Source organism: Cydia splendana, chromosome 4, assembly GCF_910591565.1.
Source record: "Cydia splendana chromosome 4, ilCydSple1.2, whole genome shotgun sequence".
Lineage (NCBI taxonomy): Eukaryota > Metazoa > Arthropoda > Insecta > Lepidoptera > Tortricidae > Cydia > Cydia splendana.
Window position 1 is genome coordinate 2,034,078 of NC_085963.1, and position 19,694 is coordinate 2,053,771.

Here is a 19,694-nt window from a genome sequence, read left to right on the forward strand (position 1 = left end):
GTCAACCCTTCCCCATTTCTGGTAACTGTGTCGACACGGCGACGACTCTGCGACTGGAATTGTGACCGAAACAGACGGTGTCGACACAAGATGTGTCAACACCGCGTCGTAACGGCGACTGGAAATGGTTGTATGGGCGTGGTTAAGCGGTTAAACCTAATAACCTAATGTCAAATTGTACTGGTAACCATGGTAACTCCAGGTTTAACCGGTTATCCTCGGGTTAGTAGAATGGTGCAAGTGGGCCTAAGTAAGATTAACAAATTCAGTAGATTAGATATAAATCATGTTGTCGGACACTATCTGATACCGAAACTCCAACGTAAACGCAGATATACACGGTGTAACATGAGGAAACCGAATAATATTAACCACGCATTTCTGAGATTAAAAGAAAGAAAAAATTTAATGAGTTTAGGTCAATTTCGCCAAAAAAAAAATTTTTTTTGTTTTGTTTTTTCAATTTTTTGAATGTATTTGTACATAAAAAATAAATGTTATTGGTGAACTTGTCACTTAAAATTGATTTTTACATTTTTTTTCGTAAAACCAACTTTTTGCAAAGTGTTACTTGTCACTTTTTGACATCTATCAATAAGGATATTTAGACTACGTCCCATAGCAGCAACATCACCATCAAAAAGGCCTTTTACACTATGTAACAATAAAAACTTGTTTTTTTTTCAAATTAATATTATCTCTGAAACTAGGCGAATTTCAAAAAAGTTTATAGGACCTTTTTGGCTCTAAATATGATCAGGATATCAGGAATACGCTGTTTAAATGAATACGCGGTTTCCTCATGTTACACCGTGTACCTATTATAATTAGATAATAACCCCTTGAACTTGAGCGCAGCCTATCTAAGTACCAAAATACAGAAAACAGAAAGTACCGTCGTCGACACATTTAACTGATCATTCTTAAATCGTTGAACGCCAAAGACATCACCAGATCACCGAGACAGCACCGTTACGTCAGCCCAGCCTTAGTGAATTCTGACACGAGCATTGTCGGAATTCACGAAGGTTGATATCAATTGGGGGATGACGCGCAGCACACGGAATTCACGAAGGTTGATATCAATTGGGGGATGACGCGCAGCACACGGAATTCACGAAGGTTGATATTGGGGGATGACGCGCAGCACACAGAATTCACGAAGGTTGATATTGGGGGATGACGCGCAGCACACGGAATTCACGAAGGTTGATATTGGGGGATGACGCGCAGCACACAGAATTCACGAAGGTTGATATTGGGGGATGACGCGCAGCACACGGAATTCACGAAGGTTGATATTGGGGGATGACGCGCCGCACACGATAGGCGTGACTGAGCGTGGTGTTCAAAGGGTTAAACCATTCAATAAGATGCCAATAGTAGTTGTTACTCACAGTGTAAACTTTCCCGGCCGGGTACGACATGGCCCCGTACCCGTGCATGTGGTTCACGTACAATCTTCCCTCATATGTGAGGAACAGCCCCTCTTTGCCTTTATATCGGCAGCGGTATTCGCCGGGCCCGTGCATCGTGTCGCGGAGGAAACGGCCACAATGCCAGTCGATGGACTGCAATATTATAATGATGAAACTGTAATAGATAATACGGAAGCAAAATATCCCATTTTCAAAGGATTACCTATGGGTTTTTAATCCTCTCTTTCTGTGCGCATGTGTTTGTGCGTTAGCGCTAGCATTAGGTAGTTTAATTTAGAATAGTTTGTAGGTAACTACCTGTGAGTATTCGTTGTTGTACCGCAAAAAACAGGATGCGAACTACTGTCTGTGAACATACCTATGATTTTTGCGGGATCCATTAAAAACTGTTCCCGCAAAACTGGACGTCAGTGGGAAAGAGCTTTGATGATATTCACCTCAGCACCCGTCCAGCAGTTCTGTCCAATACCATGCCTTCTGTCCTGTTCATCCTTCTCACCCAAGTAGTATTCATAGTAAGGCAACGTCTCACGCTTAACCGTTTCAGGCAGCTCGCAATATTGCGGCTCAAACATCGTTTCCACTGTTGTCAGTATTATACGTAATTCATTTCCAGTTCAGTAAAGTTATACAAAATTAAAAGATTGTTATACAATGGTTATACAAAATAATATAGTGACACGAAAATTGCTTTTGACAAATATGACAAAAGTCAAATGTGACACGGAGGATGGGCAGTTTAATTACCTATTTGAGTTTAATCGTCAACTTTGTACAAAACCTTTTTAATTAGAAAAGGTATCTTTTGTATTCAAAACAATTAAAAATAAATAAATGTGACGTTTATTGAGGCACTTGCGCTTAGAGCGTAGTGATTATATGCTCTTTGGTGATTATATGCTCTTTGCTTGCGCTCTTTATCACGTCAAAGTCAAGCAAAAGTCAAGTTAAAGTCGGTGAAGAGCAAAGAATATAATACTCACTAGTGCAGAGTAACTTTAATCTTGCGTGAGTATGATAATGATAAAGAATAGATCCTGACCGAATTTTTAGTCATCTTTGTGCAATGATTCGAGATCGCTTTTTCTGCTCTATAGATACGACAACACAACCGAGATTTGAACCCATTCGTTTTGACCACCACGTACATATGAAAGGTTAAATATGGGTTAAATACAGTCTTCTGAGCTACATCACTGTAGGTTAGTTTAGTTGTTAGGATGTAATAAAAATAAAATTCCGAATTTTGTATTTATAATATGAAGCAGTATAAAAAATCCATTTTACAATATAATAATTATGTCCTTAAAAAATCTGTTACAAACAATTACACCGAAGACAACTCGATTTTGCTCTTTCAAAATATGTGTATTCCTGAAACATGAAAACGGTAATTTTAATGTTTAAAAATACTGGACACAGCTTTTGAATATTATTAAATATTAAAAAAGTCTACAAGTGTGTGTGTGTGTGTGAACGTACCAGCAGGAACGAAGCCGCCAGCAGCAGTGCCTTATGCCGCGGCTGGACCGCGTTGTGCGGCATAGAGAGGGTGGTCGTGAAGCTGACTAACTCGCGGTCCCAGCCGTGAGCGATCTTTCCAACCTCTCGGAGCGCATCGCCTGTCATTATCTGAAAAATAAAGACCGGTAGGTAAGTAATCTCATGACTGATTTTATAATATTTTTAGGTACATGTTTATGTTTTAAATAAAATATTTAATAGTTTGTTGTTAACCTAGGGAAGAGCGGTGCCTCCCAACACAGGCAATTTTTTGCTTACCGGGCGGCTCCATCCCCTAAACCATGGCCACGTGTATTTAAAAGTAATAAGGAATTTTGTATTTGTATTTGTATTTTAAATTTGAAAGGGCCCTTATAGCCCTTATGGCACGGCAGATTATGACCTGAAGTAAGGTTAACGTACCTACTGGTGCTCGACGTGGTCCCAGTACATGTCATCTTGAAACCTAAGTCATTGTGAATGCAGGTGACAGCAAGGTGTAATCTATTGGGCATTAGCATGTCGAGCACTAAGTAGGTACGTTTACCTTACAAGGAAGGATTTAACGTAACAAGAACCTCGGTATGTAAAAAAATTGCAAGAGAAGACATTACGCATTGCGCGTCATTGGCGAGAATTTTTTTTTCCGATCCGTACATCACACAACCGAGGTTTAAATCACCACACATACATGAATCAAATAAAAATATGAAATGAGATGAGAGCATTGAATCCACATCACCTTGAACTCTGAAAGCATGAGCGCGCTCCGCCTCATGACCGCCGGTCCCTCAACAGCGAATATGACCTGGTCGTTGGCGTCTCTCACCAGGTAGAACGGTACCACCCACGTGCACTGCTGCTGTACGCGACCAATGTAGTCTCCGGGGGGAGTTATCACTTTCATTTCCTGGAGACAGATACGAGGGGCAAACTGAAAGTTTTTAGAATAGAAAAAAAGTGTAATTAGGTGTAATAATAAATTTTCATGAGCATGGAATCACCCTGAACCGCTTACGGCTCAGTCTCCTAAAGCCCTTTCTGTATGGCGATTTTGGATTTATTTATTTATTTAAACTTAGTTGCACAAAAAAAATTTGAAATAGTGGACTTCATTTTTATATTTTATTTACTTATTTATTTAAGTACTTATTTAGAAATTTAAATCAGGCAACAAGGCCCATATTCCAAATACCTTATAGACTAACATACATTTGTATTGTATAAACTTAAAGCTAAACACTATTGAAACGCACTATTTAAAGGCATTCTCTACCAGTCAACCATAAGGCTAAACGGAGATGTAAGAATGGTGCAAAAAGCAAAGTAAGATTTATATGGAATATTGCCCATTTACTCCTTCCAGCTCGAAACTCCGAAGCTTCGTTGCCTGGTTAATAAGTAAAATACCTAATATTGTAAAATAACTGAAATGTCTATATCATTTACCTGTAATCTGCAAGGGAAGCAGCAGGAGGCTGCAGCTAGCCGCCTCTGCATTTGCATCGCCTCCTGCCTCGTGTTGTCATGGAGATGCATCACGAAGGCACGGCCAGACCCGCACAGACATCGTTGCGTCTGGCTCGACACCTCGCTGGCCAGGTATAGCGATTCGCCGTTCGGTACTCGGACTATGTAGCGGTTTTCGGAGTCTACTCTTGAAATTACTGTAAAGGGAAAAATAATCAGCTGCACAAACGTGTTGAATCGACGGTCCAAAATTTCGCTAAGACTGAAAATTCTGGCATCAGCCTAGTTGCTGAGATAAGTAGATAACTATAAGTTACTAGGACTAGGTGAAGATCTTCCACACTTAAAGGACCTTTTCTGACGGTCATTTGCATCAAGCACGATTGACGGAGTGATCAACGCCACTCAACGCAGCAGTCACCTATGAAAATTCCAATACAATAAAATTTTGCGAACGTTTTAACGGATACAGACGGGTTGGTGCAACAGACCCTATGTAAGTCGGAAAAGGATCAGCATTATATCACTTTGACGTGACTCTTCACTGAATATGTATGGGCTTTATGTATTTGCAATAAGGCTTACGAAGTGTCAGTAGTCATTATACTCACAATCATCCAGCTCCACCGTCTGTTGGATCTGTAGCGTGGACACACCGATGAGAAAATCTAGTCCATGGACTGGGATGAACTGGCCTCGAGGGGCGGAGCGCCAATCTAACGTGGACACCGGGAGCTCGGCGCGGGACTCTGAGGATTAAGGGATTTAAGTATGAGTGTCTGTTTAGACACTTGTCCCATTGCCCGTAGAACCGATGGCCATTGGGGCGGAAAGGTTCTCGAGTGGCGACCACGTACCGGAAGGCGCAGAGTGGGTAGACCCCTCCAAGGTGGACTGATGACCTGGTAAAGGTCGCGGGAGTCCGCTGGATGCGGGTGGCGTAAGACCGGTCACTGTGGCACTCTTTGGGGGAGACCTATATATCTCCAGCAGTTGACGTCCTCTGACTGATATGATGATGATGATGATGTATAAACTCCATCAAGTGGTGAAACCGAAGGAGACAAATCACAGGAACTGCAAAAGCAAGTCCTCAGTAATAAGGGACCGAAAAAACTAACTTTGACACCGGGAGCTCGAGGCGGGACTCTGAGGATTAAGAGTAGGGTTACTGATCAATTTAACCAGTCAATTTTACTTCTCTTCTTAACGCTCGAACGATTTAATTAACGTTTGCTAAAGTCGCAAACCTCTTATCTCCTCCAAAGAAGTTAAGACGTTTGCAACTTTAGCTAACAATATCTAAGCCGACACTAAGGCCCACTTACACCACACCATCCCACTAACTCAACATAAATGTACCTACCGTTTTGTCTTGGCTGTACACTGATGACCAAATCTGGCCTCAAATTCGATCCGTCATCTGAAACATCAAAAACTTAATAATAATAATTCAGCCTATATACGTCCCACTGCTAGGCACAGGCCTCCTCTCAAGGGCGAGAGGGCTTGGGCTATAGTCCCCACGCTGGCCCAATGCGGATTGGGGACTTCACATACACCTTTGAATTTCTTCGCAGATGTATGCAGGTTTCCTCACGATGTTTTCCTTCACCGAAAAGCTAATGGTAAATGATATTACCCTACGTGAGGAACTTATCCCGCTACCAACCCATGATCCTATTATTAGTAGGTACAGTCGCCATCAGATATATCGGAGCGGCCAAGGTGTTCACAATATCTGAACACGCGCTCTAACGCCCTGACAATAGAGGCGTGTTCCGATATTTGTGAGCACCTTGGCCGCTCCGATATATCAGATGGCGACTGTACTACTTATTTAACTGTAACGAAATTCACCTTTAATCCATTTTCGTCGGAGCGTTGGAACAGAGTAGTTTTGTATTCGATTTTAAAACAAAACGCACTCAGTTCTAGTTTTGATTGTGCGAGCGCGAAGCTCGGGCAAAATGCTTTTGTATGTGTATCCAGCTGCTCTCTATAGGATGCATTTCTCAACCGAATCTTGTGAAATTTTTTGACAGATTCGAGAGTTTTTTGCTGATTCAGTTTATGGATTTTTTCAAAATGGCATAGCCATTTCACTAATACATTAAGTACCGATACAAATTTCACTCGATTTTTCTCGAACTTGGGCGGCTAGAGGCTTATGAACAACATACTTAACAATTGTTATTGATAAGTTCTACCTAATTCTAATTACCTTCGGTCGCCGCCGGATTGTCAAATCCCTTATCATTTAAATCAGTGTCACGTATTTCATTCATCTCTTTTGTTACTTTATCACTTAACGTTATTTCTTTCTCACAGGTATTTTCCTCCGTTTTATTAAACTTTTTTGTTTTTATATGTTTGTTCACACGCGTTGTACCTATTAATGATGTTGTCGTGAAGTGTGGACGCTGTTATCGATGTATCGGCGCTGTCCTTATCATGTTATCAATAGCAGATATCTTTGGGTATCTCTACGTGGCTGGATTAAATAACATTTATTTCTATTATGTTTGCATATAATGCACAGTGCAGTTAATGTTTAACGTGTACGATATAACAAAAGTATTTCCTTTCATTTTTGACCTAATGGAGCGAAGGTCTCCGTTTTAGCTTGGGAAAAAATGCTTTCGTTTGTCTGTCGGGGTATTTTCCTATACAGGTCGCATATCTCAACCGATTCTCGTGAAATTTGTAAACAGGTAAATCAGGTTCCATAATTATATGTGTAATGTATAGTTTTTTGTGGTTTCACTTTTTAGGGTTTCGTAGTCACCTAGAAAGCCTTATAGTTTTGCCAGGTCTGTCTGTCTGTCTGTATGTCCGAGTATGTCCGAGGCTTTGCTCCGTGATCGTTAGTACTAGAAAATTGTGAAACAAGAGCTTAATAAATTCTTTCAATGAAAACTATAGCGAACATGATCGGTCTAGTCGTTTGTGAGTTATTGCAAAAAATCTTCTTTTCTTAGTAAAAAGACGTAATGTACAAAGCGTTGCAAAGGTACTCCCTTATGATACTTACTAATAGCCCCCGTTTGGCCTATTTTGATAGAATGGTAACTACGAAACCCTACACTGAGCATGGCCCGACATGCTCTTGGCCGATTATTTTCGTATAACATGGGGGTATTGGGGGTTGGCTAGGTCTACAGCTCACAGAGCCACTAGTCATTAAATTAATCGGTTTTCAATCTAGTCACATTGATAATATTTTAGATTACAGTAAAACCTGGATAATTGCAATCTCAAGGGACCGGCAATTTTTTGTCAATTAACCAGGTTTTTCATTTAAGCAGGTCGTGCCAATTAACGAGGTTCAAAAAATCGTTGTGTCAATTATAGAGGTTTTCATTAATAGAGGTTGCGTTCTGACAAATTTCTTTTATGGATGTGCAAATAACCATTGAAAGTAGATTTACAAGCTTACTTTCTGGGTTTCTGGTCTATAACTTGCACTTTTATACTACCTACATTAATTACTACTTTAATTTCTTATTAATCATTTGGGTTTAAAAAATTCCCTTGAATTGTAGAAAAAGTTTTATTGGAATGTAAAAAGCATACTTTGGTTTTGATTTAATCAAAACTATTTCACCTACCTACCTACTTGGCTGTGATACCCAATAAATAAATTGAATTCTGGATGAAGATTTAAAATAAAATGATCATTGCTATTAAAATATTGTTTCTGCTGTATACAACTACATTATTTCAATTACAGAGGTAATCAATAAGTCTCGTTTCAATAATAGAGGTAATAAGAAGAGCTAAAATAACGGATTTTTTTAGCACAGTGTCAATTATAGAGGTCTTAGTTGCGATGTGGTCAATTACAGAGGCAAAATTACGAAAAGCAATAAAATCTAAATTGCAATTATAGAGGTTCCAAACTTTCAATTATAGAGGCCTTTTGGTCTCAAGGGACCGGGACCGGACCTTTGGTTGCAATTATTGAGGTTTTCCATTTATCCAGGTGCCAATTAACCAGGTTTCACTGTATTTGCTTTGTTGTCTCAGGCAAGTCTCAGGCACATAGGAAAAGTAAACGTACTGGTGCTCGACACGGTCCCAGTACATGTCATCTTGAAACTTAAGTCATTGTCAATAGATGTGACAGCAAGGGGTCATCTATTGGGCATTAGTATGTCGAGTACACTTACGTTTACCTTATCTAAAATGTGAACTTATAAATAAAACAAAATTCTTTATTGAAAACCATTTATATTCACGTGTTTACTTGAACATTTTACGAATAAAGGTGATAACATTCAAGTTGTTTAAAATGACCGGTAACCACCGTCTACTACATGATAAATTACATTGATTAATTCTATCTACCCCCCCTGATCCCCCACTAAACTTGTAAACTCTAGTTAAAACATGCAAGTTACAAAGAAAAGTCAACGGCGGTTTGCCTCTATTAGACATGCACAAAACCTTAAAGATTTTGTGTTTTTGTTTTGTGTAAAAACTAGCTTAAGAAACCATTTGTGACAAGTTCAGTAAATAAATAAATAAATATTATAGGACAATTTTAACCTAACCCTAACCCTAACCTAGTCCCACAGTAAGCTCAATAAGGCTTGTGTTGTGGGTACTAGACAACGATATATATAATATACACATATACATAGAAAACATCCATAACTCAGGAACAAATATTTGTGAACCCGGGACCTCCTGCTTCGTAGGCAGGGTCACTACCGACTAGGCTAGGGGCCTCCTAGCCAAACCATATTCTTTCTTATTAAAACGTAACGGTATAAACATATCCAAGTAAACAAGTATCTCCGCATTAAGGGGCCATCCTTTAATAACATCACACGTTTAGGGGTGGGAGGGGGTCAAGAAAATGTGACATGCTGTGACAAGGGAGAGGGGGGAGTCACAAACTTTGTGACGTCACTTTAACTTCATGAGTAACCGAAAATGTATTAAAATTATTTTATTCGCTGTACAGTTAAATAAGAAAATTTTATAGATGCCTTTATAGGTGTTTTATACTGTATTTATAGGTAGGATCTATTTTTTTTTTAATTCTGTTGTGTAATGTACTGTTCCGATTGTTTGTGCTTACGAATAAATCTATTCTATTCTATTCTAATGTAATTTAATATGAAGCTATAAACTGAAAATATATTTTATGGAATTCTAATTTATAAAATTTATGGACGATAATCGTATTCAGGGTTCCGTACCCAAAGGGTAAAAACGGGACCCTATTACTAAGACTCCGCTGTCAGTCTGTCCATCCGTCCGTCCGTCTGTCTGTCTGTCTATCACCAGGCTGTAACTTGAGAACCGTAATTTCTGTTGTCGCTATAACAACAAATACTAAAAACAAAATAAAATATTTATGTCGGGCTTCCATACAACAAACGTGATTTTTCGTCGTTTTTTGCTTAATAGTACGGAACCCGAGTCCGCGAGTCCGATTGGTACTTGGCCGGTTTTTTATTGGTTTAATTTTCTTCCCTGATCAGTTTTGGGTTGTAGAATTACTGATATATCTTTTGTCAAAATATTTTGATAAAATATTAATAATCAGGTACTTAATTCGATTTTCCGTCAAGGAGCCCCCTCCTTGTCACACATGGAAAGGGTAAAAAGACCTAGAAATTCGTGTGACGTAATTAATGGACGACCCATAACGAGTTTAGAACTCCCATCAAATTCGTTACGTTTTAAAAATATTGAATATGTTCTTATATGGTTAGAATTTGAGCATGTCGAATAGAGGCGTTATGTATGCACAATTTGATGCCAATTTTGACCGGAAGACTTTTGAAACGTGTGCCTTTACCTAACGATTACAAAACTCGGAATAGCCGTGTATAAGCCAAAGATTTATTGTCTAGTAAAGTCTAAGGTGGTTTCTACGGCAATTCACAAAGACCGTCAGGCAGGATTCGGTTTGAATTTTCGATACAGGGTTATGATTCTTGGCAAGCGCGTTGTTGTTGACTATTTTTTTTTAAGTAAGGGTTAGCCTACATATGTCGATGAGTAATCGGCAAAATCCGATAGGAAAAAGCTTTATGGCTGCGCAATAAGAGTGAAAAAGTCGTCGTTCGGCTCGGTTCGCAGCTGCCGGCGCCTGCCGACGCGTCGGCGGCTTTTTCGCTCTTGTTGCGCGGACATAAAGCTTTTTCCTATCGGCTTTTGCCGAATACGTGTCGATATATCTGGGGAGACCCTAGGTAATATGGCAACGCTAGAATGACAGCGAAATTGCAAAAGAAAACTTTCAAAAACTTTTTTTTCCGCGTGCTTACTTGGATAGTCTTCAACTTTCTAGTGTTTACATATCACCTATATATTCAAGCGTTTTATAGAATTTAAATATGACGCAGCACTGATATCTTATAGAATAGCTTTGTCCTTTTCTGTCACAGCGAAGCATTAATTACTTTTGACTGGAATTCAGTTAGTTACACTAACTATCTTGCTACAATAAATAAGTATCATAGAAAATATTCAATAGAATTAACGCGAAAATAAAGACAAAATTCACGTTAAATATCGTACTTCTTAAAGATACGACTTTGAAATATTATAATTAATATTTAATGAATATAATTCTCCGTCTTAATAATATTAAAAATATGAAGATACGTTTATAATAATTAATAAATACAAACACGTCGACACACCTTAATACCCAAAACACAAATAGTGTGTAAATATCTTAACGTCGTCAGAATACTCGACGATTCTCAATAATTTTATATCTAGTCCTGCCCCTTTACTCCTACAATACCTAATAAATAGAATTATATCAGATATATATTCGCAAAAATATATCTAGCAAACAAATATGCACGTTGAATAAGTAAGTAGGTATGTTCCATTTAAAACGTAACGATATAAGCATACCTAAAAAAACAAGTATCTCCTTACACTCGAGTTTAAAACTCCCATCTAAGATAATTACGTTTTAAAAACAACATACAAATATATATATATATATATTTAAATCACACGTAACAACGAAAGCGTATCCGATACTCGCTCGCACCGCGCAAGTAACACCTATATCCTCCTGACGACCTGTTTTTTTAAAGAGTTAAAATTTGCTTGAAGCCCATCGGCGCGATTCGGGAAATGAAATTAGAGATTCACAAGATATGAAATTAGTAAAGATATATGACGTCCCACGGGTAAAGGTACCTTATGGCGGTTGGCGATTATTAACGCCGCTCCAATATTATGCGCTATGCGACGTTAGCGCCAGCCGCCATAAGGTACCTTTTGGCGTGGAACGTCACATATCTTTACTATTTCATATCTAGTGAATCTCTAATTCATTTCCCGAATCGCGCCTTACGTCTACGTGTAGGACCCCGGTAGTCAGGAGGATCATCGAATATAATAACTAGATCTCTTACCCTACGTCCATACGGCTCTATGGCTGGTTAGAGCCGTACGAATAACGAATATTAACTACTAGTGAAATAAATGTGATTAGAAAAAATACGACTAGTTAAACATTTTCGTGGAAACGGTATGCTCATTCTATTCAAGGGTGTATTAAAATTTGTTTATCGCTGTAAGGCGCGTTGCCATCCGATGTTGAGTTTGAGAGTGGCCGGGAGACAGGGGCTGGCCTCGCATTCGCCGTCGAGCTCGTCTGCCAGGCTGTCGTGCAGTTCACGGAGCGCCATGAGGGCGGAACGCGCGGCGCGCTGGCAGCCTGTGTCGCCTTCACAAGTCGTGTCGGCTTCGGAGAGGAATACTAGGTCGCAGGTAGTCGGTGGTGCCTCGCCCTGTAAATTTACGATTACACACGTTATGATATGATATGAAAAATTAGAAGAGCTGATATTTAGTAGGCTGATACTCAGTACAAGCCTGGAGTAAGTTGATCAAAGTGCTCGTAATTATTTCAATAAAAGCTAAAGTTGGTTAATTAAAGCTAACATCAATGCCAACATTAGAATATTTAGAATCATAACATACTGAACATGATCCTGGAGGAAATTGACCAAAGGGCACGTCACTATAATAATAAAAGCTAAAGTTGGTTCATTTAAGCAAACACCAATGCCAATATTAGAATCTTGGCATACTCGCTCTATAAAGCTATACGCTGTACCCAGTTCTACTTACACATAGGTAGCATATCTGGTGCAGGCTGCAGAGAGGCAGGAACAGCTGCCCACGGTCTCCGGCTAGAAGGTCGACTCCGCGGCAACGCTGCACGATCTTGGCCAGAACTGGGCAGGCGCCTGTGGCAGTACCTGAAAAACAATTTACTAGTCAAAACCTGTTGAATTTTACACTAAAACACTGAATAACTGCTCTGAGTCGTTTGTTATTGTACGCTAAATGGTATCAAACATTTTTTTAGATGATCAGGAGACGTGTGTAATGATTGCTTAGATTTTTAGAATCATGACGGTTTTAAGGTTATTTACCTGTTGCGACAACCGGTGTGCGATGCCTTCCACTTCCACCCATGTAGCCTTCAGAGAACTGATTCTCAATCTTGCCATTCAAATAGTGACCGGCCCCTTGCTCTTCCTCAAAGTCATCCTCCTTATCATCTCCTTTGTTGAATAGAGGAATCTCGTTATTATTGATGTCTACTTTCTCTTTCTTGACGGCTACACGCTTCTCTTTCGCCTCTTCGATTGGCATATGCGAGGGTCCCATGGTAGTATCAGGCTTCTGCGTTTGCAAGCTTTGCTTGAACTCTCTCAGGGCCTTTCTCATCTTCTCCAAGCTGTATGCCGCAGCCAATCGAGAAAGCAGTTTTTCCTTCATCTCCTGTTCTTCCTTGGTATCTAGTTCTTCACCAGCGTTTGAATAATGTAGTGCTTCGTCTACTATCATCCCTTCCATATTTCTCAGTTTCTTATCGATGTTGTCTAATTTCGATTCCTGTTCTTGGGCGGTGTTTCTTTTATCACCGTCACGTACTGCGATAGCTCTTTCATTGTCTATTTGTATTTCTGTTTCTTCATTTTCAGGACGCTGTACGTAGTTCCTTTTCACATTGCTGTGTTTTCGAAAGGAATTTAAAGGATACATTACTTCTTTATTGAATGTGTCAAAATATTGTTTCCTCAGCTTATTTTCATTGAAATCATTAAAAGATACAGATTTCTTCTTGCGCTTATCGATCCCGAAGTATGTGGACCAGTCAATTGATTTCTTTTTGATTGTAATAGGTTTATCAGTGTCACTATGATCGTGATCGTGCACATGCTCAACTTCCTTGCCAGATATTCCAGGGTGATGTAAATTGTGATGATGTTCATGACTAGCATCATCGGGTGATGTAGAAACATTAGATCGTTCGTTGGTATGATTGTGAGTTGGTATGTTGTGTGCGAGCTGTGGCGGTTTGGTCTCAAAGGAGTTTCCTTCCTGATCACTGCTTCTCTTGACAGGATTCTTAATAAGTTCTACATCGGCCTCACCAAATAATTTCGATAAATCTTTAATAATTTTTGGATCAGTGCCAGAACTGCTTCTGAATCTTTTAGAAACTTCACGCTTGTCCTGATCTTGGGCAAAGCGTTTCTTTGTCTTTGGTTTACCCCAGTCGTACGGTCCACTGCTCCGCTTGGTCACGGGAAAACGTTTCTCGATTACATCGTACCGGTATTGGTCGTCATCCGCTAAATCCGATAGACTGTCATCATCTAGAGGTTGAAAAGCGATTGCGTATTCTTCACGCAAGTCATCATTATCGTCATCAGGCTGGTCGTAGACGTTGAAATTATTGAGATCTACAGGTCCTGGTAAGACTTTAGAGTCATCAAAATTTGTCATCGCGGAGCGTTCGTTTTCAGCTTCAGGACTTCTCTTTTTCTTAAACGCAATAGGACCCCAATTATCTGGGTATCGTTTTTTGACAATCTTTTCTTTGTAAAGTTTAACGACTCCTTGTGGAGCTCCTTCTGAGTTATGTTGCTTATTGTTTTTGTACTTTGACCACAACTGGCCTAGCAGTAAGGCGTATTCAGCATCGTTTTCAGCGCGATCTTGCTGCACCTCCTTAGGGTTCTCAACCTCATTCCTATCCGTGAACAGATCCCGTAGTCTATCGTTGTCGGAATGATGGCTCCTCTCGCGAAAAGCTGACTCTTTCCTATTAATCCCCACTGGGCCCAAGTGGTTGCTCTTCTTCTTAACTAGTTTGTACTCATAATCTTCGATGGGTCTGTCATTCTCTTCTAGAAGCTTGAGAATATAGTTAGTTTCCGGGTCTTCTTCTAAATCTTCGGTATCCACAGTGTAATCAGTATCTGGAAAATAAATGAATGTTCAATAAAGAACAACGCAAAACCCTATTGTGACTAATTTCAGTCTAGGTTTGATAGGATTCCTTGAGGAGTTGGGATGGGTGAACTAGCCTACCTCCCACTCCCTCCACTCAAAATAGGCGCCAGTCGTCGAGTTGCAGATACTTTTACAATACAATAATTTCTGGCACACGCGGCGATCCACCAGTTTTGGCAGAACTCTAACAGTGCTACTAAGTTACCTTACCTGGGACGTAACCGTTCGGAGGGAGAACTTCGTACAGATTATAGTCGGGAGCCATGGGGGGCGCCCGCCCCCGCTGGCGCCGTTGCAAAGCCTCTAAAGCGCCGCGAAGCGACCCTCCGCGCTCAGCCGCGGCCGCGCCGGACAGCGCTAGCGCTAGGACCCATAGGACCCATGCTGTAATCATCTGTCGACAAAAGTTACAAGTCAATAATTTTATACCTACTATGTAAAACAGATGGCATAGATAGCTGGAGTCGGACTTAGCTAACTCTGCAACTGCTACCGTTTATAAATTTTAAGAAATAAACAGATTTAATTGGTATTTGTATTTTGCATGGCATTTACAATGACAAAGCGTGGAATGTCATCATTAACGTAAAATTTCTATGAAAATATGACTACGTTATAGATCAGATCGGGGAAATCCTGAAGAAAGGCCAGGTCAAGAGCATCCTAAACTGGCGAGCGTGTATGAGGAATGTTATGAAAGTGAAGGAAGCGAAAGAGGTATGTCAGGATCGTAGCAAGTGGAAATCCGTGGTCTCTGCCTATCCCTCCGGGAAATAGGCGTGATTGTATGTATGTATGTATTCAGGTATAATTATTAATTAGACTCCCTCACTTTGTTCTGTTCAAGTCGCACTTCAAAGGTAGCTTAGACGGCGTCTAATTAATTACCTATTGAATAATAAATGTCGCATGTTAACAAAAAGTCTGCTTAGATGCCAGGTCTTTAATTCTTTATGTGGTGAAGTTAATAACATTTAACTTTAAGTACGGAATCAAAGACCTTTATGTAAAAAAAAAAATCCCCTAAATTGTACTGGCAGTCATAAATCGGTACCAAATAAGTTACTTAAAAGGGATTTCATGTTTTAATAAAATTATTTCAATTCTCTAGATTGTAATTCCAGAATCTGTCGGAATTCTCACCTGTCGCGTGTCTTATCAAACAAAAATTATAAGAGGGTGTTAGGTATCTTGGAAGTTTATTTAAGGCGCCGCAAATTTCCGGCTTAATTTTCTCTGTAGATATTTTCACCATCCTGTTTAGCATTTAAGCAATGTCTACGTCACCGTGAAAACCCCTTTTTTAATGAAAACGCGAGTTCCATACCTATTCAAAAATAGAATTCCGTATTGCTTCAGTGGAAACGCGCATTTAAATTGTACCTTAAAGCTACTGTTACACATGCTCTAAAATAGCATGCTAAAAAGCGTGCTATTGAGTATGCTCAATACGAGCATGCTTATGAGCAGTTTACATTTGCTAGCAATAGGCATGCTAGTTTTAAGTATGCTCCTGAATAAGCATGCTCAAAGCTAACACTCCAATACACGTGCTATTTTATAGCGTGCTCTCTCGCTCTCTGTCAGTTCAAACAATGCCATGGACAATCAAACAGCTATCCGTATGAAGCTGAATAAAATCATCCTTTTGCTAGCGATGCAATGCATCCAGAAGCTTATATCAGCTCGGCAAAAAAAGAAAAGAAAGATAAATATTTGGGTCCGTGATTGGATATCTAGAAGACAGGACTTTGGAGCAAGTGCTCAATTGCTTACAGAAATGCGAGTAGAAGATGCTGCGGGTTATAAAATCTATTTGCGGATGCTACCGCATCAATTTGACTTTTTAATCTCTCAAGTTGAAAGCGCTATACAGAAACAATAATTATACTAGCATGCTCAATAAGCAAACCTGGTCACACGCGCTAAAAGCACGCCCCCCTGCACCCGCGCTGCAGGTAGCATGACCGAAAATCGCACGACCGTTGATTTTTGAGCAAACTCAAAATGAGCATGCTCATTATTAGCAATGTTTCGACACACATACTACTAAGTAGCAATTGCTCAATAGTGGCATGCTTTCGTGCTAGTAATCAGCATATGTAACAGTAGCTTAACACTTCTAAATTCCTGTTTCAGACAAGGCGAGTTGAATCCTTTGTATTTGTGTAAATGTGTGAATATAAATACATTGGGTACCAACGTTAATAGCCTTGAAAACCGAACTACAAAAGGAGGCCCTTCGAAAGCCCCTTTTGATACCCTTTTTGATCCCCCGTCAAATACAGAAGCCGCGTTATGATTCTAAAGGCAGAAATATTATTATTCAAAAAGAAAGCTCCTTTCACAGTTTGAAAGAAAAAAAATATATTATTATGTTCTGTTCGTCTACAAATCGAATAAGTGCTGACGGCAAAAAAAGAACTCAAAGATTTTGGAATATTGAATGTAAAAAGTCAAGATTCTAAAATGTATTTTCCGAAAGGTCTCGAAAAGTTGCTTGAAAATCAAACCTCAGTCTGTTCATTTAGGCTTAGATTCAGAGGGCCTACCGCGAACACCGAAATTCGCAAATTTCAGGCAATTTTCTTTTATTCTAGTTAACATCTAATAAGAGACCATTACTCCACCTAAGAGTTCGTAGCACAGAGAGCTCCGGAGCGCGCCATGCTCGGTATCAAGTTTCAAGATCGAGTAAGGAATGTCGAGATCCGTCGCCGCACCAAGGTCAAGGTTTCGTCATTACCAAACTAAAATGGAATTGGGCGGGACATATATGTTGCTAGGCAGAGTGATGGCCGGTGGACTAAAATGTTAACAGAATGGTGGCCGCTTTCGGGTGAAAGAAGCGCCTGGCGTCCGTTGGCTCGTTGGGTGGACGACATCCGGAAAATTGCGGGTCACTTCTGGATGTGATTAGCTCAGGATCGGGACAAGTGGCGTACTAGAAGAGAGGCCTGTGCTCAGCAGTGGGCGATAAAGGGCTGATATGATGATGATGAAGAGTTCGATTTTTGCGGTTATATTATAGCCCAGATGTCCTTATATATATGGATTCGCCTTTTGAACGCCGCGCGTATCGTGCGCGCCGCGTCATCGTGAACCTTGCTGGAATGCACGAAGGTTGATATTGGGATGTAGCCGCGCGCGTCAGTTGACATCTTTGGCGGTCAAAAGTCAAAAGGTTAGAAAATAGACTAGACCAGACTGTAAAAGTCATAAAATTTGTGAGATATTAGCTTTGAGCCGTGAGGCACCGTTTCGCTGAAACGTTTTATGTTCTCCCAGATGGCAAATCGATAGATGATGGAATTCGTAAAAATGGTGTTAGAGATAGGATTCCCTCACCGTCCATCTGGTGTAATGTCACAGCCATGTTAAATCGCGTTCACGATGAATTTTGAATGGTTGATCCGCTTTGTGTAAAAAAGTAAATACATACAATACAAACAGTTTGGCGGATATCCAGTCATCCACTCTACCTATATAAATTTAACTACTGAATTATATAGGGGTTTGAGCAGTTTTTGATATTTCGCCAAATTACTTTCCTTCTTTGTAATAAGTGCCAATACACATTCGCCCTATTTTAAAATTGTTAAACAAATTGTGGCTTAGTACGAGTAGCTATGGCTTTTTCTGCTTTTTCGTATGCGTATTCTGTCGTTTCGTTCCAATTGACCTTTAAATAATAAAGCTGCTTAAAAATGAAATAACTTTAAAGTCGATTTTAAACTGTTATGAGACATACTAACATTGAATATATTTCTTGAAAGGAGACCTAGTCCTCTCCGAAACATGTCGCGCGAGTGACTAAAAACAAGCGAGTCTAAACCGTAAAAATATTCAACTTTGAAGTCTAATCCAGTAACTTTGTCGAATTTTGTAACCGGGCTCTTTTGCGTCAAATCCGGTAGTTCTGATTTTTTGCAGACTTATTTATGATGTTGGCCCAATGAATAATACAAGTTTGTGACTTCGAGCACCGAACGCAACTTTGTCAATATATGAAAATAATATTAATATTATTTAATATATTACTTGACCTAGTTGCTAAGAGCAGGAAGAAATATAGCATAGATTGGACCTGGTGATCCGACCCTTGCGCCTCCCTTTTTGGGGGGTAGGCACGGTACGATCTCAAGCTACCTGGCCAAATCAGCTTTGTTTGATTGACCTTAGGAACAATCGTGCCAAGCTGCATCGCCTGAGACAAAAGTGCATACTCACTGCACTTACTTACCCTACGAATACAATTTCAAAAAATTATAAATTTTGAAAGGATTTATTTCGGAAACTACTAGATGTACAGAGACCAGCCGTTTATATATTAGAAGCATGCAAATACGTTAGGGCAAACCTTGAAACATACACAAAACCCTGTACCCGCGACGCAGACAGCCGCAGATTGCCCATGCTAGTCGCTCCTACGCAACGACTCGCGAAGGCCCGAAAGTCTCTCAACAGTATTATCGGGCCAAAAATATATAAGTAATAAAAATATTAATAAAATTCCTAATGACATTAAATTCACAGAAAGCGACTCAATATTTAATAAAAAACTCAAATGTTTACTTCTAGACCAAGCATGTTATTCTGTGGATGACTTTATGAAAGAGAATATGTAAATTGCACGATCATTATTCATTATTTTGAGATTTGTAAACTTTGACCAATGTATTATTTTTATCTAGAATTGCAAAATAACTATCTTATTTCAATTGTACCTGTGTGACCTGTAAAATATTTTTTACCAATAAAGAAACTAAACTAAACTAAACTAGACCATTCTAGTCTCGTATTGTAGCAAATTTAGTCCACTTTAAAAATGTCCTGAGAAGGCACTCACATAAACTAGTCCTTTAGGGTTATAATCGCCCAAATCTAAAAGAAAACCGAAATGTTCGCGGGTTTTTCGATATTTGACAAAGTTGCGTTCGGTGCTCGAAGTCACAAACTTGTATTATAGTTAGGGAGGCG

At 39.6% G+C, this 19,694-nt stretch overlaps 2 protein-coding genes across 5 annotated transcripts in view; both read right to left on the reverse strand.

Moving 5' to 3' along the window:
* LOC134789685 (ankyrin repeat and MYND domain-containing protein 1-like) overlaps positions 1 to 2,121 on the reverse strand; it is a 59,137-nt gene extending 57,016 nt beyond the window's left edge. For 3 of the 4 annotated variants that reach the window (XM_063760284.1, XM_063760283.1, XM_063760286.1), the window contains exons 1-2: positions 1,877 to 2,121; positions 1,398 to 1,571 (exon numbers count right to left, since the gene is read on the reverse strand). In XM_063760284.1, the coding sequence (XP_063616354.1) occupies positions 1,398 to 1,571; positions 1,877 to 2,014 (312 nt within the window). In that variant the 5' untranslated portion in view covers positions 2,015 to 2,121. Of the gene's footprint in view, positions 1 to 1,397; positions 1,572 to 1,797 lie in introns of all 4 variants that reach the window. The other variant, XM_063760285.1, reaches the window with a different exon arrangement.
* Positions 2,122 to 2,720: 599 nt separating this feature from the next.
* The window catches only part of LOC134789573 (uncharacterized), a 31,174-nt gene continuing 14,200 nt past the window's right edge, over positions 2,721 to 19,694 (reverse strand). The window contains exons 2-12 of the mRNA XM_063760143.1: positions 14,925 to 15,108; positions 12,842 to 14,680; positions 12,534 to 12,664; positions 11,969 to 12,190; positions 6,637 to 6,835; positions 5,779 to 5,835; positions 5,024 to 5,161; positions 4,392 to 4,609; positions 3,685 to 3,876; positions 2,922 to 3,071; positions 2,721 to 2,813 (exon numbers count right to left, since the gene is read on the reverse strand). Coding sequence (XP_063616213.1) covers positions 2,757 to 2,813; positions 2,922 to 3,071; positions 3,685 to 3,876; positions 4,392 to 4,609; positions 5,024 to 5,161; positions 5,779 to 5,835; positions 6,637 to 6,835; positions 11,969 to 12,190; positions 12,534 to 12,664; positions 12,842 to 14,680; positions 14,925 to 15,108 — 3,387 coding nt within the window. The 3' untranslated portion in view covers positions 2,721 to 2,756. The remainder of the gene's footprint in view (positions 2,814 to 2,921; positions 3,072 to 3,684; positions 3,877 to 4,391; positions 4,610 to 5,023; positions 5,162 to 5,778; positions 5,836 to 6,636; positions 6,836 to 11,968; positions 12,191 to 12,533; positions 12,665 to 12,841; positions 14,681 to 14,924; positions 15,109 to 19,694) is intronic.